The sequence below is a fragment of the Lepus europaeus genome, chromosome 7, assembly GCF_033115175.1.
Source record: "Lepus europaeus isolate LE1 chromosome 7, mLepTim1.pri, whole genome shotgun sequence".
Taxonomy (NCBI): domain Eukaryota; kingdom Metazoa; phylum Chordata; class Mammalia; order Lagomorpha; family Leporidae; genus Lepus; species Lepus europaeus.
In genome coordinates this window covers 105,201,280-105,222,679 of record NC_084833.1, presented here as the reverse complement: position 1 = coordinate 105,222,679, position 21,400 = coordinate 105,201,280, and the positions used below count along the sequence as shown (strand labels likewise).

General features: G+C 51.8%; 2 protein-coding genes across 4 annotated transcripts; both read left to right on the top strand.

Moving 5' to 3' along the window:
• The first annotated feature begins 1,717 nt into the window (after nt 1-1,717).
• APOA5 (apolipoprotein A5) lies at nt 1,718-5,067 on the top strand. 3 transcript variants are annotated; one of them, XM_062197064.1, is made up of 4 exons: nt 1,718-2,137; nt 2,623-2,682; nt 2,781-2,892; nt 3,385-5,067. In XM_062197064.1, exons 1-4 carry the CDS (start codon nt 1,744-1,746, stop codon nt 4,334-4,336), a joined length of 1,518 nt encoding a protein of 505 aa, XP_062053048.1. In that variant the 5' UTR covers nt 1,718-1,743; the 3' UTR covers nt 4,337-5,067. The 3 variants fall into 3 exon arrangements, with proteins under 3 accessions (XP_062053048.1, XP_062053050.1, XP_062053049.1); XM_062197066.1 differs by lacking the exon at nt 1,718-2,137 and adding an exon at nt 2,144-2,313; XM_062197065.1 differs by lacking the exon at nt 1,718-2,137 and adding an exon at nt 2,144-2,317.
• A 720-nt stretch (nt 5,068-5,787) lies between these two features.
• Nucleotides 5,788-18,117, top strand: ZPR1 (ZPR1 zinc finger). Its single transcript, XM_062197067.1, has 14 exons — nt 5,788-6,430; nt 6,579-6,740; nt 7,069-7,159; nt 7,496-7,566; nt 8,974-9,060; nt 9,177-9,299; nt 9,654-9,701; nt 9,870-9,936; nt 10,346-10,416; nt 11,775-11,864; nt 12,333-12,443; nt 14,168-14,254; nt 16,798-16,863; nt 17,517-18,117. The coding sequence occupies exons 1-14, from the start codon at nt 6,251-6,253 to the stop codon at nt 17,649-17,651; spliced, it is 1,389 nt and encodes a 462-aa protein (XP_062053051.1). The 5' UTR covers nt 5,788-6,250; the 3' UTR covers nt 17,652-18,117.
• The last annotated feature ends 3,283 nt before the right edge of the window (nt 18,118-21,400 follow it).

The following is a 21,400-nucleotide window of genomic DNA, read 5'->3' as shown; positions in this document are numbered from 1 at the left end:
CTAATGAATTTCTCCTTGGTCATTATGCAAATAGACCTCAGTGGGGCTTGCCCTGTGTCTGTCGGGAACCCAGGTTAGGTTCTAGCGAGGACTCCTGTTAGACTGGGCTCTCATTGCCTGTCCCAACCTGCTCTTCCTCTGGTAGGCTCCTGCAGTTGGTGAAAGGAACGCTCGTCTCCCTGTTGCCCTGAAACCTGGGAATCTGGGTTCCTTCCTTGCCTTCACCTCGTCATCCCATCAACCACCAAGTGCTATCAATTCGACTGCCTTTATGTCCTTCAAGTATACGCTTTCCCATCGGCAATCCCTGGTGTGCCTATGTTAGGCTCTCCGATGAGTCACCAAATCCTTGCACTGCACAGTAACATGTGCTGGAATACGACAACACACACGGTGCTGCGTGAGTAGTGAGGAGCCGATCTGTCTGCAGAGCAGGCAAGGGTGAAGGCAGAGAGGGCGCGCAGAGCTGCGCTGCAGGGACTGCTGCTGTGCCCCCAGGTCCATTCCTCTCCGCTTCCTAAACAATAAAGCCCCCTTTCAGCAGGGCCCGCCTCCACCCAGAATAAAGACTACATTTCCCAGCCTCCTTTTCAGCCGTGTGACTAAGTTCTAGCCTGTGAGATGTCGGTGGTAAGGGCAACCTCTGGGATGTGTCTTCAAAGGGAGGGAACATGTTCTTCTTTTCCTTTTTCCAGCAGGCTGGGAGGTACACTTGATGACAGGAGCCAGAGCAGCTGCACCTTGGACATGAGCCTCTTTTAAATAAATAAAAGATTCATTCATGTATTTGAAAGGCAGAAGAGAGAGAGAATCTTTCAACCACTGATTCACATCCCAAATGATGGCAATGTCTGGGGCTGCGCCAGGCTGAAGCCAGGAACCAGAAGATTCTTCAAGGTCTCCCAAGTGGGTGGCAGGGGCCACCCACTTGGTCCAGCTTTTGCTGGTTTCTCAGGCCACTAGCAGGCAGTTGCTGGGACTCAAACTGGTACCCATAGGGGATGCCGGCATCACAGGCAGGTGGCTTTACCCACTACGCCACGGTGCAGGCCCTGGACATGTGCCTCTTGGTGAGTATGACAATGCAGCAAGACAGAAGGAGCCCTGCATGGCTTACACTGACATGAGAAATAAAACTGCACATACTAAGTCTGGTTATAAAAGAAGAAAACTATCCATCACCGGAAGACAGACTGTGCCACGCAGAGGGAACGGTGCAGCCGAGGGCTCAGCGGGGTGGGGTGCTCAGCGAATGCCAAGGCTTTGTGCAGCAAGAGATGAGGCTGGAAACAGGCAGTGAGCAGGAGGAGAGGATGGTCCGCAGGTGCAGGCCTGAGGCCGAGAGCCCGTGGGAGGCTGTGAATGCAACCAGCAAGATAACCCGGTGGTGGCAGTGGGGAAAATGGCAGAGAGGGCATGGATTCAAGATGCTTGTAGAGGCAGGAGCTTGTGGATGCGTGTGCGTAAGGAATGAGAAAGTCACCAGCTTCCCCACCTGGAAGGCCGGGGGCTGGACTTCAGTCTTTTGCCCTGGGGGGAAGCCTTCTCTCGCTCCCTTCTCTTGGGTCCAGAGTCCCTGGTACGGCTCATCTCCAACCTGCCTGCTTCCTCTGCTTCTTCCAGGATCACCTCATGAATCAGGTGGTGGGAGGGCCTTTGAGCCTATAAATGCTGGCTCTTGCCGGCTGCCTGCCTAGCCTGACTTGGGGCTGTCAAGGGCTGCCCGGCTCTGGCTGCAGCTGGATGCCGTCCCTGGCTGGCTGGCTGGCTGGGGCACAGTGCCTCAAGGTAGTTGAGCAAGAGTGGGGCTCCCAGCAGACAAACAGGCTCCTTTCTCCCGAGGGGCCAGCCTGCAGATGGTTGCTGGCCATGGGGTTCGGGGACAAGTGGGCCACCGGTTCAGCCCCACTAGACATGTTTTCCAGAAAGCACTCTCTGCTGGGGCAGCCCCTGCTCCCAGGGAACTCCTTAATCTTCTGGGTGCCAGGAAAAGGGCAGGAGGTGAGCGCTGGGAGGCAGCTGAGGTCACCCTTCTTTGAACCTCCACGTGGTATTTACCAAGAGCAGTTGTTGCCAGGACCCCGGCCTCCGGAGTATAAAGCACAAACGTCTGCTCTCTGTGCCCAGAACCGAGCAGGTGAGCCGCCGGGGCAGCGGGATGGAGTCGCGGCCTCTAGGGAGGGGAGTGCCAGGGGCCCTCAGGACAGAGCTGGGGGTGGGAACTGAGACAGCCTCCTGGAGCACTTAGGCAGAGTTGCTTCTTGCCCGTCCATGTGCCTCAGTATCCCCAGCCATGCAATGGAAGGCAGGAAGGTAGGTGAGTGAGGGGTGGTGGCCAAAGAGGACTAGGGATCTGCTTCTGGGGTCTGGGGTTCAGAAGGGATGGGGGCATTTTTGCAAAAAGGGTTGAACTCTTCACTCCCTACTATGTGGCTGAGGTGAGGCTTCCTCCTCCTCCCATCTGAGGAGGACAGCCCTCCCCACCTGGCCTCCCCTACTCACCTAGGTCAGCCCTCGGGAGCTCCACCCCCGCCCCAGCTCTGTGCCCCGAGTCGCCAGGGCCTTGGGGCAGGCTGCTCCGGGGGCCTATCCCTTCCCTCGCTTCTTCACGTTCCTTCTCAGAGTCCGCAATAATGGCAAGCACGGCGGCAATCCTCACCTGGGCTCTGGCCCTGCTCTCAGGTGGGTCTGCAACCCTGAGCCAGTGTGGGAGTGAGGGTGGACGCTGGCCAGAGGGACGGCCGCCGCGGGAGCGCCTCACACCCCTTCTCTCCCCGCAGCGCTTTCAGCCACCCAGGCACGGAGAGGCTTCTGGGACTACTTCAGCCAGAGCAGCAGGGACAAAGGCAGGGAGGAGCAGAGCCAGCAGCAGAAGCTGGTGCGGGAGCCAGCGTGAGTGTCCAGGGCCAGGGGTGCCAGCAGGCGAGGAGCCAGCCAGGCTGGGATACTATGCTTGCTGCTACCTCTGAGCCCTCGTTCGGGGGGGACAGGAGTTGAGCTACCTCTGCTGGCAATTCCCCCTCCCTGGGGCTCTTCAGCACCCTTGACCTTGCCATAGGGGCTGCCCCCTTGCCCACTGAGCCATGGGGTCAGGATTTAGCAGGGGGACCGCCCTAATTCTGAGATCCCACAGTGAAAGGATGCTGAATGTGCACGCATGCTTCTTTGTACGGTGATACGTATCTGGGTTTGCATGTGTGATGGCTTGGGCTTTGTGTGGGAGGAGCTGTGGTTGGTTGGAGGGTGAGGACTAGAGCTCCATCCCCTGGGGCCACAGCCCGATGTCCTCAGTTTCCCTAGAGGATCAGTGTGCAATGCCCCTGTGAGCAAAGGAGATGATGAGGCCGGCAGTCTGATGGCCTGGGTGTCTGCCCCCTTCCCCAGGAGCCTGAAAGACAGCCTTGAGCAAGACGTCAGCAACATGAACACGTTCCTGGAAAAGCTGGGTCCTCAGAGCGTGCAGGCGCAGGAGCCACCTCGGCTGCCACGGGACCCAGCAAGCATACAACAGCAGCTGCAGGAGGAGCTGGAGGAGCTGAAGGCACGCCTGGAGCCCTACATGGCGGAGGTGCACGAGCTTGTGGGCTCGAACTTGGAGGGGCTGCGGCAGCAACTGAAGCCCTACACGCAGGAGCTGATGGAGCAGGTGGCCCTGCAGGCACAGGAGCTGCAGGAGCAGTTGCGCAAGGCAGGGGAGGACGCCAAGGCCCAGCTGCTGGGGGGTGTGGACCAGGCGCTGAGCCTGCTGCAGGAACTGCAGGGCCGCGTGAGGCACCACACCAGCCGCGTCAAAGAGCTCTTCCACCCGTATGCCGAGCGCCTGCTGAGCGGCATCGGGTACCACGTGCAGGAGCTGCACCGGAGCGTGGCCCCGCACGCCGCCGCCAGCCCGGCGCGCCTCAGCCGCTGCATGCAGGCGCTCTCGCACAAGCTCACGCTCAAGGCGGGGGCCCTGCATGCGCGCATCCAGCAGAACCTGGACCAGCTGCGGGATGAGCTCAGCGCCTTTGTGGGCGCCAGCACGGACGGGGCTGGGGAGGAGGCCGGCCCGGACCCTCAGGTGCTCTCCGAGGAGGTGCGCCAGCGACTCCAGGCTTTCCGCCACGACACCTTCCTGCAGATCGCCGACTTCACTCGCGCCATCGATCAGGAGACCCAGGAGGTCCAGCAACAGCTGGCGCCGCCCCCTCCTGGTCACAGTGCCTTCGCTCCTGAGTTCGGGCAAATGGACAACAGCAAGGCCCTGAGCAAGCTGCAGGCGCGTCTGGATGACCTGTGGGAAGACATCACTTACAGCCTCCACGACCAGGGCCACGGCCATCTGGGGAAGCCCTGAAGGTCTGCTTGCCCAGGCCCACTCCGCAGCTCTTGTCTGGAGAAGCATGGATCTGAGCCCCTGGCAGGGTGCAGTCGTTGAAAGAGGCCTGCTGGGTGGAGGGCGGAGGGTCCTACAGGACAGCTGAGGCCGCTGAAGGGGCTGCTGTGCAGGTGTATCCGGCCCCCTGCGACTCTCCCATCTGGACGCATTACACTCAGCAGGCACTGTCAACCCAGCTTCCCGTGCTCATTTGGGAATCTTCAGAGTGGCTCCAATCAGGGCTGGAGGGAAGGGGAGGGACACCGCCCTACGCCCTACGCCTGCAGGTCACTATGGGCCGGCGCCTGTAGCTTGTGCCGCCACTAGGGGTACATCCTGCAGTTGAGCTCCAGCCACTTCTGGCCACCTAGCGGCCAGTGAGGCAGTTGGTCGCATGCCGAGGCAGGATACAGGAGGGGACAAGGAGGGAGGATGGAGGACACCACCAGAGGGAGGGCATGGGAGGGTCCTGTGTATGTTTCTCTGCTGGCTCTAGTGCCACTGAGAATGAACGGCAGAGGTAGTCATGGGAGCTGGCAGAGCCCATATTTCTCTGCACCTAAGGGACTGAACCTTCCAACGTGCGGGAGGCTACTTACAATGCCCTGGGGAGCACACGGGGTGCCTGCCCCATCCCGGGCCACTCTCTCCTGACTCCCAGGCTGAAGTCTGGCCGTCTGGCTCCACTGAAATAGATGCTGATCATGGAAGCTTGTTGGCCTGCTGTGACTCTCATTTGGACGTCCACAGTCTGCAAAGCACACCCGTGCCCCACTGCAACCCCTTGCTGCCCCTTCTCATCAGCCCCTCCCAGGGGCTCTGCTTTACGGCTTCCGGCTACACCACAGCTGTCTGTCGCGGCTGGTAGGGTGGACCCGGCTTGCAGGCTCTTTCTCTGCACCGGTCCTATTCAACAGGCTGCTTGCCACAGGACTGTGTGGGTGGAACACAGCCTGTTACTGCAGGAGAGTATGGCCTTGGTGGCACTGAGGTGCCTGCCTCTTTTGTCCTGATGTTCTACACTCTGATGGCCTCTTTTTCTTGGGATCCCCCAAGCTCTTAGCCCCTCACCCTCATACATACTCACTCAGGATCACCAAAAGCCTTCCTGGACCCCCTGGGAACCGGGGGGTGAGGTGGGGCAGAGGAAAGGACAAACGCACCCCTTTCCCTCCGGCTGTCCCTGGCAGCACCCTTTCCCGTCCCTCCCACCACAAGACCCCCCACGCATCTGAGCGCATCACCTGGTCTTCCCTGACACTCTCAGCCACAGAGCTGTGGTCTGTGGCCCCAGCACAAGGAGAGGAAGTGGTGGAAAGAAAAGTGTGCCACGTTGGAAAGGAGGTGGTGGGGCTGCGGTCAGGAAGCCTGGAGGGTGAGTCAGCGGGGGCGGGATGTGAGGGCGGCAAAAACGGGGGCTGTGTGCGCACTGGAGGTTGGAAACTGGGGAGGTGCGTAAGAAGGCAGAATGGGGAGTGGGACGCACACAAAGGGAGAGAGGGACCGAGGGGCTGAGAAGAAGCTGGGCCACCCCGCGTGGGGGACCTGCAGCGCAGCTCCGTGGAGGATACCCAGGACAAGCTAGGTCCCTCTGCCCTCGAGCTAGGGTGTTCAGACCTAAGGGCCGAGAGAATTTTGTGAGATGCGGTGGAACTATTGCCAAGAGCGAAAAACTGCCCCCGCGTCTAGAAAACACATCCTGAAGGAGATGACGGCTGAACTGCGGCGGACCCACGCAACCCGGGTAACCGGGAGCCCTCGTCCCCGACTGCCCCGCGTCTACTTTAAAAAGGGGCGAGGGCGGCGGCCGGCGGAAGTGCCCGGTAAAGGGGTGGGGCCGCGAGCGCGCCGGAAGCCGGAAGCCGGAAGCCGAGGCTGGAGCTGCGCGTGGTGATGTCGGCCGGCGGGGCTGTGGAGCCCGGGCCCCCGGGGGTCGCGGCTGCCCCGGCTGCCCCCTCGCCCACCGCGGCCGGGCCTCCTGCCGCAGGGCACCTGTTCCGGCCCATCAACGCCGAGGACGAGGAGCAGCAGCCCACCGAGATCGAGTCGCTGTGCATGAACTGTTACCGCAACGTGAGACGGGGGCTCGGCGGCGGGAGGGCAGGGCTGGAGCGGGCGGGGGCCGGGGGTGTGTCCCGCCGGGCTGGCTCGGGGTCCGATCCGTAAGGCGGGGAACCGGGGTTCCATGTGGTTCTTCCCGTCTTCCTCTGTACTCCCGTAGGGCATGACGCGGCTGCTGCTCACCAAGATCCCCTTCTTCAGAGAAATCATCGTGAGCTCCTTCTCCTGCGAGCACTGTGGCTGGGACAACACGGAGATCCAGTCGGCAGGCAGGATCCAGGACCAGGGAGTGCGTTATGCCTTGACCGTCAGATCTGCGGAGGTGAGGGCACCCCAGCGCCAGTGCCCCAGCGTATCGGGGTCTGAGGTCTGGTTTGTGCGGGCAGACCAGGAATAAATTCCCACGGGTCTCCAAGCCTCGATTGCCCCTTTTGGTGCCATCAGCTGCTCAGGTGAGATAGGATTTATGAACATGGTCCGTGGATTTTGTAGGAGCGTGAAATAAGCGAATGTTCTTCTCGCCCTTTGGGTAGCGTGTTCACACCACTGGAGTGGAGGGAGGGCAATGCTGCTGGGCTGGGGCTGGTTCTTTCCCCAGGAGAAGCTGTGCTCCTGATCTCTCCGCACTGAAGGTTTCCCCTTCTGTCCAGGACATGAACAGAGAAGTGGTGAAGACGGACTCTGCCACCACAAGGATCCCTGAGCTGGATTTTGAAATCCCTGCCTTCAGCCAGAAGGGAGGTGAGTTGAACGTCGTTGAGATATTTGGGCTGTTCACAGGTAGCTGGAGTCTTCTTGCTTTCTCGCACGGTCCCGCTAGGTATCAGGCCTAGTTGCTTGTGTATGTGTTTGGCCATGTGATCATTGCGATCTTCATTGGTATAACAGTGGCTTGATATAGTGGAGAGGGGTAGTGAGGCAGTGGTGTCCTTATCATAGAATTTTAGCATCACTGCTCTCAGAGGTGATGGCTTCCTGTTGTATAGGCCCAGACAGCACACTGTGAGTTACCCAGGGTGGTGTAGGCACTTGGGGGCGGGGCTTAAGACTCACTGACCTTTCCTTTCTGCTCATCAGCTCTGACCACCGTTGAAGGACTGATCAACCGTGCTATCTCTGGCCTCGAGCAGGACCAACCCACACGAAGGGTGAGCTGGGGTTTGCTGGCTGCAGCAACTCAAGGGGTAATTGCATATATGGGTCTGATAGAGCGTCAGCTTCCCAGGGGGCTGACTGGTGTCTCACTGACTGTCAGAGCGCTTTGCGGGGAGCATGTGGTGGGCCTGCAGTGGCCAGGGTGCTGAATTTCCTTTCTCCTCCCTCCCCCAGTGTATGCTCAGGCCTCATCCTGGACAACTTAACAATGCCTCTGAATCCTGATCCCCTTATGGTCTCTGTGCTTTCTAAATGTTCCTTTGTATTTTATACTTGGCATCAGAGAAATAACATAACTCTGCATTTAGTCATCTGGCTGCAGCTGAGTCGGGAGCCCCATCAGAGGTCTGTTCTGTCCCTTACCCAGCATGAAGGTGGCCTGGGCCAAATGAATAAAGATAACCTGGTAACACCCATCAACTTGAGGCTCTTTTTTGACATCTCATTGCGGTCTTGAGTCGCTCAGTTCCCATTCACACTAAGACAGGTGTCAGTCTCTTGGTCCATTCACACTAGGACAGGTGTCAGTCTCTTGGTCCATTCACACTAGGACAGGTGTCAGTCTCTTGGTCCATTCACACTAGGACAGGTGTCAGTCTCTTGGTCCATTCACACTAGGACAGGTGTCAGTCTCTTGGTCCATTCACACTAGGACAGGTGTCAGTCTCTTGGTCCATTCACACTAGGACAGGTGTCAGTCTCTTGGTCCATTCACACTAGGACAGGTGTCAGTCTCTTGGTCCATTCACACTAGGACAGGTGTCAGTCTCTTGGTCCATTCACACTAGGACAGGTGTCAGTCTCTTGGTCCATTCACACTAGGACAGGTGTCAGTCTCTTGGTCCATTCACACTAGGACAGGTGTCAGTCTCTTGGTCCATTCACACTAGGACAGGTGTCAGTCTCTTGGTCCATTCACACTAGGACAGGTGTCAGTCTCTTGGTCCATTCACACTAGGACAGGTGTCAGTCTCTTGGTCCATTCACACTAGGACAGGTGTCAGTCTCTTGGTCCATTCACACTAGGACAGGTGTCAGTCTCTTGGTCCATTCACACTAGGACAGGTGTCAGTCTCTTGGTCCATTCACACTAGGACAGGTGTCAGTCTCTTGGTCCATTCACACTAGGACAGGTGTCAGTCTCTTGGTCCATTCACACTAGGACAGGTGTCAGTCTCTTGGTCCATTCACACTAGGACAGGTGTCAGTCTCTTGGTCCATTCACACTAGGACAGGTGTCAGTCTCTTGGTCCATTCACACTAGGACAGGTGTCAGTCTCTTGGTCCATTCACACTAGGACAGGTGTCAGTCTCTTGGTCCATTCACACTAAGACAGGTGTCAGTCTCTTGGTGGACACGGTGTGACAGGGCTGATGCTTTTACTTTCTGTTTATGGTAGGCGAATGAAGATGCCATGGCTGAACAAATTGATGAGTTCATTGTCAGACTGAAGGAACTAAAACAAATGGACTCGCCTTTCACTCTGGTGAGTATTGTGAGGTTATAGTTGCTCAGGACAGACCACTCAAACTGTCTGGGACTGTGTGGTCTGATGGTATTTGGAGCATTGGATATGAGTTCTTGTTGCAATTACTCCGTTAGATCATCGATGATCCTTCAGGGAACAGCTTTGTGGAAAACCCACATGCCCCTCAGAAAGATGATGCCCTGGTGATCACATACTACAGCCGCACCCCAGAGCAGGAGCAGATGCTGGGGCTCCAGGTAGGTAGACTGAAGGAGCAAGAAGAATAGTCTGGAAATACCTTGCTCGCTGGATTGCTTGGAGGCAGCAGAAGCTCTCTTTGCTGCTGATGCCGTGTGTACGCTACCTCAGCATGTCTGTGCCTCTCATCTAACTCATGTCAAGGACTCGGTGTAAACCTCACAGAAAGGAAGGCAGTGACTGTGGGCCCGGCTTGAGCCCTGTTCTTCCCTGGCTTGGGGCTTCCCTTGCTGGATTCCTTCACCCATGAGGTGGCACCTGACATAACTACAGTGTTTCTCCCAGTCCAGGGCAGGGTGTTGGGTGAGCTGAGGTCTCCCTGCCAACTTGTGATCTGTATCTCTGCTGTTTAGGCAGAGGCTCCAGAGGAGAAGCCAGAAGAGGAAGATCTCAGAAATGAAGTGAGTCATTCCGCCTGCTGTTGAGGGAGGAGCAGAGTTGTGGGCCAAGAAAATGTTAGTGTTTCTTTCTTCTCCCCAACGAGGGTGACCACGAGCAGCGTAGGCGGATGTCTTTAGCCTGAGCATCACACCTAGGAGGGCTCACCCTGTGCCCATATTGTCTTCCAGGTGCTGCAGTTCAACACAAACTGCCCAGAATGCAATGCCCCAGCTCAGACTAACATGAAGCTAGTACGTATCTTTTGGCAAGCTCTTGGGATGCTCTTCTGACTCGGGCAGGAAGACTGTATTTTGGCCAGGAGCAAAATAGCCAAGTATATCTAAAATTGTATTTGCAGTGTTGAAGAGGATGATGCTGCCTTTGATTAAACCATGTAACTTCACTTTGGGTTCACAGGGAAATTCCGTGGTTTTGAGGCTCCTGTGTGTCTGGCTTGAGCCATGTCTTCGTATGTTAATGAGAAAGGGTTGCCAGGGGTTGGGAGCTTGCTCTCTTCTGGAGCCCTCTCGGAGTTAGGCTGCCTCTTGTGATACAATGCTGTGGTGGTGGGAGCAACACCTATTTGTGTGGGGTTCGGCTTTGTTTTTCTCCAGAGAGTGGTCTTGCTTTCCTGGGAGCAGAATTCCTTAACTCCATCTTCCAGAAATCCCCCACTTTAAGGAGGTTATCATCATGGCCACCAACTGCGAGAACTGTGGACATCGGACCAATGAGGTGAGTGGGCTCCATCAAATGAGAAGCCTAGCTTGAGGGCAGCCCCCCTCTGACTCACATTCCTCCTGAATCTGCCTGGGGAGGGGGGATGGGGGGAATGGTGGACTGGAACTTTCCCTTGGGCTTAGCGTGGGGTGAGGAACCCTTGAAGGAACAGGGAATGAGGCTAGTGAAGGAAAGTTAGAGAAATCCTAATGTTGAAATATATTAAGAGAAGGCTTTTTTTTTTTTTTTTTTAATTTATTTATTTGAAAGAGTTACAGAAAGAAAGATTTTCCATCCTCTGGTTCACTCTCCAGATGGCCACAATGGTTAGGGCTGGGCCAGGCTGAAGCCAGGGGCTTCCTCTAGGTCTCTCACATGGGTGACAGAGGCCCAAGCACTTAGGCCATCTTCTGCTGCTTTCCCAGGCCATTAGCAGGGAGCTGGATCGGAAGTGGAGCAGCCCAGACACGAACCAGTGCCCATATGGGATGCCAGCATTGCAGGTGGCAGCTTAACCTGCTGTGCCACAATGGTGGCTCCTAAAGAGAAGGCTATTGACCTGCTCCTTGGAGTGGTGGAAGTTCAGGAAGACAGATTTTGATTCTGAATGAAGAATTTATTAGAGCTGTCTGAAAATAGAATGGGGTGCCTGGGAGGGTTGCACGTTGTCTTGAAGCATGCACTGATTAAATTCTTAAATCAGAATACTATAAAGGAGACCCACACATTGGTTCAGTGGATGTAAGAACTGGACTAAGTGTTTAAAAGTCTCTTTTGGGCCGGCGCCACGGCTCAATAGGCTAATCCTCCACCTGTGGTGCCAGCATCCCGGGTTCTAGTCCCGGTTGGGGCGCCGGATTCTGTCCCGGTTGCTCCTCTTCCAGTCCAGCTCTCTGCTATGGCCTGGGAGTGCAGTGGAGGATGGCCCAGGTCCTTGGGCCCTGCACCCGCATGGGAGACCAGGAGAAGCACCTGGCTCCTGGCTTTGGATCAGTGCGGTGCGCTGGCCGTAGCAGCCATTTGGGGGGTGAACCAATGGAAAGAAGACCTTTCTCTCTCTCTCTCTCTCTCTCTCTCTCTCTCTCTCACTGTCTAACTCTGCCTGTCAAAAAAAAAAAGTCTTTTGACCCAAGAGTCAGATTTCTTTTTTAAAAGGTAAATTCAGAGTTTCTTGGCACTTTGGGACAAGCTTTGGCGTGCCGTTGGTGCTGGGCCCTCTGTACCTGATGTTTTCGGTTTGGGGGAACTGCCACCATTATTGATTTCGAAGGTTCTGTCTTGGGAGCCATGACCGGAGCCTGCCCTTGGTGGTCTCCCTGGCACCAGGTGAGGTTTGGGCTTCTCTCTGCCGCTCCTGATTGTCGTCTGTGCAGGTGAAGTCTGGAGGAGCAGTGGAGCCGTTGGGCACCAAGATCACCCTTCACATCACAGAGCCCTCAGATATGACCAGAGACCTCCTCAAGGTGAGGACCTGCTCATGCTCCTACGGCTGTCCCTCTGCGTGGAGGAAATAGTCTTAAAATAACGATAAAGGACATGGCGACCCCCCTGCCCCCCTGGGTTTGAGGGTCCCTGGGCAGGGGTCGCCTGTGGTTGAAGTGACAGATCTGGAGGTGCCTCATTAGCTCTTGCTGATGACTTGGAGCCCTCTTCTCTGAGGCCTGTGACAGCCTGCCTGACAGCTGGAAGTTACGACTTGATGTCCCTTTATTAAGTTGCTTCCATTTCTGTGGTTCAGATGGACAGGAGTGAGTCTCTAGCTTTAACTGGGGAGTCAGAAAAAAACTGGGACAGCTGACTTTGTCCCCAAACTGTCACTTGGTTGTGTTAATTTGGCAGGAGGCCTCTGGTTTGCTTTCTTTGCTCTTGATTTAAAGCTCAAGTTGACCTCTTTTTTTTTTCTTTTTTTAATTTGTCCTCTTATCTCACAGTCTGAGACATGTAGCGTGGAAATCCCGGAGCTAGAGTTTGAGCTGGGAATGGCTGTCCTGGGGGGCAAGTTCACCACACTGGAGGGGCTGCTGAAAGACATCCGGGAACTGGTGAGTCTGCGGTGTGGGTACAGCTGCTCCCGGCAGTTTGGCTATGGAAATGGGGCTGGGAGACCTCAGATGTCCTCATTTGTTTTTGCTAACTGGGGCTGCTTTGTTGTAAAGCTGGCTTAATAGACTTAAATATTATTTATTGTGAAGGTAAGTTTATGGGAAATTTTGAGTGGAAGTTCCCAGGCCTACTTTGGGACTATGTAGTTATTTTCTGGTTTGGGGTAAGTGATTTCACTATGAAATGAGATGAGGTCCTTTTAGCACCTGAGAAACCCTGCAACATACATGTGAAGGTACCCTACAACATACATATGAGGGTACTTTACAAAGTTCACAGAAAATGAAATTAAAAGATCATTTTATATTTTGGTGCAAAAGATTTTGAAATCCCTGCAGACATTTTTCACAGTATGCACTTATGAATCTTTTGAAGAGGGATCTTCAAAACAAAAAAACACATGTTATAAAAAACTATGCTAGTAGCTGGCGCTGTGGGGCAGCAGTGCTGGCGTCCCATATGGGCACCGGTTCAAGTCCTGGCTGCTTCACTTCCGATCCACCTCTCTGCTATGGCCTGGGAAAGCAGTAGAAGATGGCCCAAGTCCTTGGGCCCCTGCACCCGCGTGGGAGACCCAGAAGAAGCTCCTGGTTTCTGGCTTTGGATCAGCTCAGCTCTGGCTATTGTGGTCATTTGGAGAGTGAACCAGTAGAATGGGAGACCTCTCTCTTTCTCTGGCTCTCTGTAACTCTTTCAAATAAATAAAATAATTCTTTTAAACAAAACAAAACAAACTATGTGTAGATTTCAAGATTTTTGGACCAAAATGTCACTTTCCATGAACGTTGTGAAGTCTGCTTGCATATGTGTGTTTTGGCCCAGTTGTGGATTGGAAAAATCCAGAAAAATAATTGCACCTGTGCTAAATGTGCGCAGACTTTTTTTTTTTTTTTTTTTTAAAGATTTATTTATTTATTTGAAATTCGGAGTTACACAGAGGGAAGAGAGGCAGAGAGAGAGAGAGGTGTCTTCCATCCGCTGTTTCACCCCCTAATTGGCCACAACAGCTGGAGCTGAGCTGATCCAAAGCCAGGAGCCAGGAGCTTCTTCTGGGTCTCCCATGCAAGTACAGGGGCCCAAGCACTTGGGCCATCTTTTGCTCTCCGAGGCCATAGCAGAGAGCTGGATCGGAAGTGGAGCAGCCAGGATACAAACCAGCGCCCATATGGGATGCCGGCACTGTAGGCGACAGCTTTACCTGCTATGCCACAGCACCAGCCCCAATATAGACTGTTTTCTTGTCATGTTCCTTAAACAATATAGTATAACAATTATTCATGTAGCATTTATACCGTGTTAGTTATATTGTGAGTAATCTAGAGATGATTTAAAGTATACAGGAAGATATATGGGTTACGTGCAAATATTCTGCAATTTTATCTTATTTCACTTGGCTAATTCTCAGTTGCCTGGCATTTGATCATTGAAAATTGTACTTTTCCTTTGCATTTCTTCAAATTAGGAATTCAAGGTCATATTGTAGGAACCTGTGTATGGATGTTTTCCTTGTTGCCAGTTCTGTTGTCATGACACATTGATCCCAGTGCCTTGGTTAGAAAGGTGGTGTGGATACCCCACTGCCACCTCCTGTCTGGTTAATGGCCAAGCCTTGCAAACATAAGACTGAAAGACTAGTTAGTAATTTGGATGCCATCTCTTGAAGGTAACCAAGAACCCTTTTACCCTGGGTGACAGTTCCAATCCTGGCCAGGCGGAGAAGCTGCAGGAGTTTAGCCGGAAGTTGGACCAGGTAAGGTGACCCAGGCCGGTCAGTACGTGGGGCCCTGGGGCTCAGGTGAACGAGAGGCTGCTTACTTACTCTTACCATTTTTCCAAACTGTAACCCTCATGTTGGGGGTCCTGCTGTTTCCTGTATCCTCTGCCATCTTTCTCAGTTTTCTCCCTTATTTAGTTGAAGCACCTTCTCTCAAAGTTTCCTGAGAAAAAGTGCATGGAAAGTGAAATTTCTGGGATCTTCCACGTCTCTGTTTATTCTGCCCTCACACTGGATTGTTGGCTGGGAATAGATTCCCAGGATAGAAATAATTTCTCCTGAGAACTGGAAGGCATTGTACGACCGTCTTCCATTCCCAGTTTGGCCTTTGAGAAGCCTGAAGCCATTTTGATTCCCAATCTTCTGCTTGTGACCTTGTGATCTCTTTGTTCCCAGTGATGTGAACTTTCAGGGTGTGCCGTGCTGCGGGTTGGTTTCCCACCATTGTTTCCTTTCAATCTGGAAAACACGTGTGGCTCAATTCTACTGAAGATTGTCTTTTTAGTTCTGAAAACTCCTAGATTTTAGAAATTAGACTCTCTTTCTGGTCTTCTGTAATGTACTCTTCTGTTCTGTTTAGATTCTTGGTATATTGTTCTGCTGTGGAAGATTCCATGAACTTTATTTTCCAACCTTTCAATTAGAAATTTGAGTTTCTGCTAAATATTTTTATTTTCTAAGAGCTTTTTGTGGACTCTGAATACTCCTGCATCTTTTAAAAAATAATATCCTGTTTTAAGGATTAGTAATCTTTCTTGGGAATGTTAATGTTGCGTTCTTTAAAGTAGAGGCCTGAAAACCTTGGAGTGTGTGGTGAGGGTGTTGTGATACAGTGGGTTCAGCTGCTGCTTGGGACACCCACATCCCATATCACACTGCCAGTTTCATGTCCCAGCTACTCCACTCTCCTGCTAATGCACCTGGGAAAGTGGTAGAAGATGGCCCAAGTACTTGAGTGCCTGCTACCCACAATGGAGACCCAGATGGATTTCCTGTCTCCTGGCTTTGGCCTTGTTCAGCCCCAGCCTTTGTGGCTATTTGGGAGTGAACCAGCAGATGGAATATCACTTTCACTCTCACTCTGTCCCTCTGCCTTATAAACAAACCAACAAATAAATCTAAACAACACAACAACAAAACCCCAAATCCTCAGTGGGGGTGATTCTTACTGACATGGGGCTCGTTGTAGCAGGCTCTAGCGTAGCCATTTTGTTAAGGTTATGAATGCCAAAATTGTCAGGTCTTTCCTCTTGGCTGGTAAGATGTCCACCAGGGGGCTCTGGTACTTTCTGTCCTGAGGATAATGGCGTGGCTGGAAGTATCTGAGCTGAGTGTGGGATGGGTGCTGGGGAATGTGTGTCTGTTTCTGAGAAGCATACATTTATATAATCTCTTTTGTTCTTTTTTTTTTTTTTTTAAGATTTATTTCTTAAATTGAAAGGCAGAGTTAGAGAGGGAGAGACAGAGATCTTCCATCCAGTGGTTCACTCCCCAAATGGTGGATAGGGCTGGGCCAGGCTGAAGCCAGGGGCCAGGAACTCCATCTGAGGTGGCAGGGGTCCAAGTACTTGGGCCATCTTCTGCTGCTTTCCCAGGCGCATTAGCAGGAAGCTGGATTGGAAAGTGGGACTTGAGCTGACCCTCTGATAACAGGATGCTGGCATTGTAGGCCATGGCATAATCTGCTATGCCACAGCACCGCCCCCACCTTTTTGTTCTTGATTCTGTTCCCTCTGCTCTCAACTGGGCCAGTTCCCCAGTCCAGAAAAAATTGTTAGCCCTTTGAAGTGGGACATGAGATTGATATTGAGTTACTGCTTTTAATTTTATTTACTTGAGAGAGACAGAAGACAGAGCTCCCATGTGCTGGTTTATTCCCCAACTGCTCTCTATGGCTGAAGCTGGGCCACGGCTGAAGCTAGAGCCTAGAACTCTATCCAGGTCTTCTGTGTGGATAGGTGGCAGGAACCCAGTTACTTGAGCTGTTAACACTGCGTCCCAGAGTTGGCATGAGCCAGAGCTGGGATTGGGAGCCTCAGCTGGGATCCAGCCTAGACACTTCTGTGTGGAATGCAGGTATCTTAATTTGTTTCTGAACCACTAGGCCAAATACCTGCGCTTGAATTGGTTTATAAAGAGGTTTCAAACAATATTTTATTGGCGTGGGGAACTGTTTTTCTGCCAAGGTCAATGTGGATATTTATAACATCGTTCATGGGCCATACAAAATTATCAACTTAAAACTTAGCCTGCTATAGATTTACTGAATTTCGAGTCTCACCTGTAGATGCCTTATTAGGGCTGGACCAAATGCGCCTGTGTGGTCCTCGGTCTGGGTGTTCGCCATCCCAGTTTTAGATGCTTTCACCCCCACTTCCAAGGCACCTGATTTCACCAGTGCTCAAAACCTGGTTGGGTGGGGGTGGATTCTGCGTGTGAATTGGGCTGGGGCTGGTCTGGCAGGTGCAGCCCAGTCCTACCCTGTGTAGAATATACATGTCCTGTTCTCTCTCCTTCAGATCGTGGCGGGTCACCTGAAGGCCCACTTCATTATGAATGATCCGGCGGGAAACAGTTACTTGCAGGTACATAGACCTTGACCTTCCCTGATGTCTCATGCAGGTACAGTTTCTGATGTAACTTGAATGTGTGTAGTTTCCCCAGAAACTGGAAGACTTGGTTCTGATTGCTCTGTTCTTGACCAGGAGGCTTCTGGCAGATGTTAGAAGATAAGGGAGCAAGAGAGGTGGGAGTGGGGATGGGTCTGACGGCTGTGTGAAGAAGGAAAAGGCAATGTTCCTAGGCTCTTCCGGTTGTGAAGCTTTCATTCTGCACATCTGATTGTGCAGTGAGAAGAAGTGGAGCCAGATCCAGAGGCAGATGGGGAAACCTAGGACTTAATTGATGGGGGCGACAGTCTGGTAATTGATGTCACTTTAATACTTGTGGAGTAGTGATGGGTCTGGCAAAGTGTTCTAAGTTCTTTCCATGATTGAGACTATTGTCACATATTTCCTAAGAAGGGACAGATAAAGATGTTTTAGGCAACTTGTTCTCTGATTCTGCCTGGGGCTGGGCTGGCCCATGTGGACCCTCTTGCCCACTGGTTCAGCCTGGCCTTAGAGAATTGGAGACCCTTAGACAATAAACTACTGAGTTCTGGGGAAAGTGGGAACTGGCAGCTGCATGTGGGAGGGGAGGTGGTGCAGGCACTGATGGTCTGTCCTTGGCCTTGCAGAACGTGTATGCGCCTGAAGATGATCCTGAGATGAAGGTGGAGCACTATAAGCGCACTTTTGACCAAAACGAGGAGCTAGGGCTCAATGACATGAAGACAGAGGGCTATGAGGCAGGTGGGGCCCCACAGCGGTAGCAGTGGAGGCTCACGGCCTGCCTCCACGCTGCTCGAACTGCAGGGTTATTTACTATTGGAATAAGGCTGAGACAGGCCTCCCCGCCAGCCTTGTCCGTGGTTGGGAAGACAGCCGGCCTGAGTCAGCGATCTAGGCACACTTTCTAAACAGCTTGTGATGCAGGCTCAAGCCTGTTCCGTTACTCGACCTTATTTTGGAGGTTTGGAATTGACCTGGGAAGAAACCCAGAAATGAACCCCGGAGCATGTCATTACCACATTTTCTGTCCACTCTTAACCCTCCCTTCACGCAGTGCTGCGTCCTCTCGAGTTGGAACTCTGATGTTGGCCAAGATGGGATCCGGTGACAGCTGCAGCGGGGAGTTGGAGTTGCGTATATGAAGTGCTGACTTTCCAGTCAGTACTGAGGGGAGGGGTCCAGCACAGGTGGAGGAGGTATCATTAAAGCAATGGCTTTCAAACAACACCGGCTTCTGAATTCACTCTGTTCGGTTTGACATCAGCTGGTAGTCTCTGGCCTGCCTAGGGACAGTTTTCTACAGAGTGACCACTGTAATTTGGGAATAGAGCTGGCATTTTATGCCTTTTTCCCACAGAAGTTTCACCTGCTTCATCCAGGCACATCACAAAACAGTGAACAAAATAAGCTTCTTTCTTGGAGCTTAAAGCCTCACAGGGAATAACAGTAAAGAGGCAGGTAACACAGGATGTCAGAAGGTGGTTGGTATTAGCAGGGAATGGGCAAGGGGGCTTCAGAAATCGAGGGAAAAGTGGAGTTATAAAATGTATCCATTTTCCAGAACTTTTTGAATATCCCGGTAAAGCAGGGAGAGGGTGTGAATAGCGTTAGGAAGTGGGGACATAGGTTTGGAATAGAGTGGACCGAGAAGATCTCAACAGGAAGGTGCTCATTTGATGTTAGGGCAAAGAAGGAGGTCAGGGAGGGAGTCAGGTTTGTAACTGCGGGGAGAGACTTGGACGAAGAACTGTAAAGGCAAAAGCTTGGGGTTGGAGAATGTAAGAGCCAGAGTATTTGAGATCAGCCAGTTGCACACTCAGTTCCAAACAGAGAAGTGGATTCTACCAGAGCAGGAGGGGCTGCCTGCAGCAGTGTAGCCAGTGAGCCCCTGAACCCCCCCTACCAGTGCCCTTCGCACTGATCTCTGCCTCTGAGGAACGGATTGTGACTCGTGTGGTGTGGGCTGAAGGGTATTAGTTCAATAAAGTCTGCTTATGCCGTAGACTTAACTCTGAAGAATTGCTTCGCTTCAGATGACTCAGCAGACATCTGCTCCCTGTTAAAGTATTCTCAAAGGTCACGCGTGATTTTCCACTTGGAAGTGTTCTCATCCTCTCGACTTCCGTTGGGTGGACAGTTGATCATCTCTTCCCACCCCTTGTTTTGGCTCTTGTGTCCTGTGCCAAATTTTCCCTTTACTTTGACCATTCCTTGTGTGGAGCTTCTGCCTCCTCCCCCTTAAATGTATTCGTTTCTGAAGGCTCTGCTTTCTGGCGCCTCTTCCTGTCCTGGGACTAACTCCTGTACCTCTCTGATTTCTGTGAGGGCAAAGGTAAGGTGGGAACACGGGTTAGAAATGACTCCCACACATGATGGAGCCACAGCACTTTGGAATCGACTTCTCAGATACAAGTACTCTACCCCAAGAGATTGTCAATAGATATGTTTCCAACTGACTGGGGTATCTGAGTTTACATGGCAACCTCCTCATCTATAATTTGGCCTCTTGAATGAACTTCCTCTTGGGCTAGGGGCTGCTCTTTGAAGATGAGCTCTGCTATCAGGTTCATCATCTACTATGAAAGGAGAAAAATGGCACTCTGGTTTATTACGGAATCTCTCGGGAGTTCAGTTGGTGTGAGGCATCGCCCAGACTCCAGGCAATTAGTGCAAAGTGATAACAGTTTCTTCTAAATCTGCAGACTTACTGGGCCAGGTGCCAGACTGGAATAACCCAGCTAAGGCACGTCCTGCTGTTGACAGGCCTGGAGTCTGCATCTTGAGTTTCACAGCATTTTCATTCATAAAGCCTGTTGGGATGCGAGCCTATCTCTCGTTAGAGTGTCTTGCCCCCCAGCCCCTGGCATGTTGCATAGGCTAATATCTGTGAAAATCCTCCACAGATGCTTATGAACCATCCAGCCTGTATGGAGTCCTGTTGGGACACTGGAGGTATGGGTAATAAGGTATGGGAAGGGCCCTGCTAAATAAAGGCTGTGGGGGGGCAAGAGTGGCAGCCACGGACATCAGTTTTCCAGCATCAGAATAAAAATCTAGTTGGGTCATTTTTTTGCCACAGAATCTTGGCTTTCCATGCCTGAGAAACTCTCATGGGCTTTTTAGCCAGATTCAAATGCCTTAAGGGCTGATTCTGAGGCCAGAGTGCTGTTTAGGGCATTTGCCATTCTATGAGTGCTGTGTATCCCATTTCCCATGTTGGATCGTTCTCTCCTTTTTAATTCTTTCAGTTAGTATTAGCAGACACTGGTCTTGTGTATGTGATCCCTCTGACAATCCTATCTTTATGATCAATTATGAATTTAAACTGATCACTTTAACTAGTAAGATGGCATTGGTACATGCCAACTTAATGGGATTTGGAGTCCCATGGCATGTTTCTAGCTCTACCATTAGGGGTAAATCCGAGTGAGCCTGTGCTGAACTGTACATCTCCTCTCTCTCTTATTCCCACTCTTATTTTTAACAGGGATCAATTTTCAGTTAAATATAAACACCTAAGAATAATTGTGTGTTAATTAGAGTCAACCAATGACCTAAATGAAAGATCTCTGTGAGTGAGACCCTAGCAGAAAAAAGGGGCCACTCAAAGAAGAAGGTACCTTTCTCTGAAGGGAGGATAGAACTTCCACTTTGACTATGACCTTGTCTAAATAAGGTTGGAGTTTGTGAACTCAAGAGGCTTCCATAGCCTTGGCAGCTCATGACAAGAGCCTCGAGTGATTACTGACATCATAAATAAGAGTGTCAATTGTTAAATCAACAACAGGAGTCACCGTGCACTTACTCCCCATGTAGGATCTCTGTCCTTAATGTGTTGAACTATGCGAATTAATAGTAAAACTAGTATTCAAACAGTACTTTATACTTTGTGTGTCTGTGTGGGTGCAATCTGTTGAAATCTTTACTTAGTATATACTAATTTGATCTTCTGTATATAAAGATAATTAAAAATGAATCTTAATGAAGAATGGGATGGGAGAGGGAGTAGGAGATGGGATGGTTTGCTGGTGAGAGGGTGGTTATGGGGGAAAAAACGCTATAATCCAAAAGTTGTACTTTCGAAATTTATATTTATTAAATAAAAGTTTAAAAAATAAAAAATAAATAAAAATTAAATCTAAGTGGGAAGTTTTGTGATTGAAGAAGAAAGTGGCTCGTTAGTGAGAGCATGCCTCCTACTCCATCTTTTGAGCTGCTCAGTGGAGGCACATGCCATTAGACCTGTGACCATGCAGGTGGGTACTGGGGGTCTCTGTGCTGTGCGGAGTGAGTGTTTGGAAAAAGGATGAAGGGCAGTTCACTTTGCTAACTGAAGGCTTTAGTGATGCCACAAAATTTTCAAAATATTATTATAAAAGAGTTTTACATACTTTATAGGCAAGTGGCGTTTTCAACTGTGAAGGAAAAAGAGCCAGTGATTGTCCTGTGTGTTTATTTCAGAGTTTAGTGTGGGCACCTCTAGTGCCTCAGGTTCCTGGTCTGTAGGACC

Bases quoted from the DNA above. Each gene is read 5' to 3' on its own strand.
- APOA5 (XM_062197064.1), top strand. From the start codon at position 1,744: ATGCCGTCCCTGGCTGGCTGGCTGGCTGGGGCACAGTGCCTCAAGGTA. The intron at 2,683-2,780 runs GTGGGTCTGCAA...CTCTCCCCGCAG, and splicing joins GGCTCTGGCCCTGCTCTCAG to CGCTTTCAGCCACCCAGGCA. The intron at 2,893-3,384 runs GTGAGTGTCCAG...CCCCTTCCCCAG, and splicing joins AAGCTGGTGCGGGAGCCAGC to GAGCCTGAAAGACAGCCTTG.
- ZPR1 (XM_062197067.1), top strand. From the start codon at position 6,251: ATGTCGGCCGGCGGGGCTGTGGAGCCCGGGCCCCCGGGGGTCGCGGCT. The intron at 7,567-8,973 runs GTGAGCTGGGGT...TGTTTATGGTAG, and splicing joins AGGACCAACCCACACGAAGG to GCGAATGAAGATGCCATGGC. The intron at 10,417-11,774 runs GTGAGTGGGCTC...TCGTCTGTGCAG, and splicing joins GTGGACATCGGACCAATGAG to GTGAAGTCTGGAGGAGCAGT.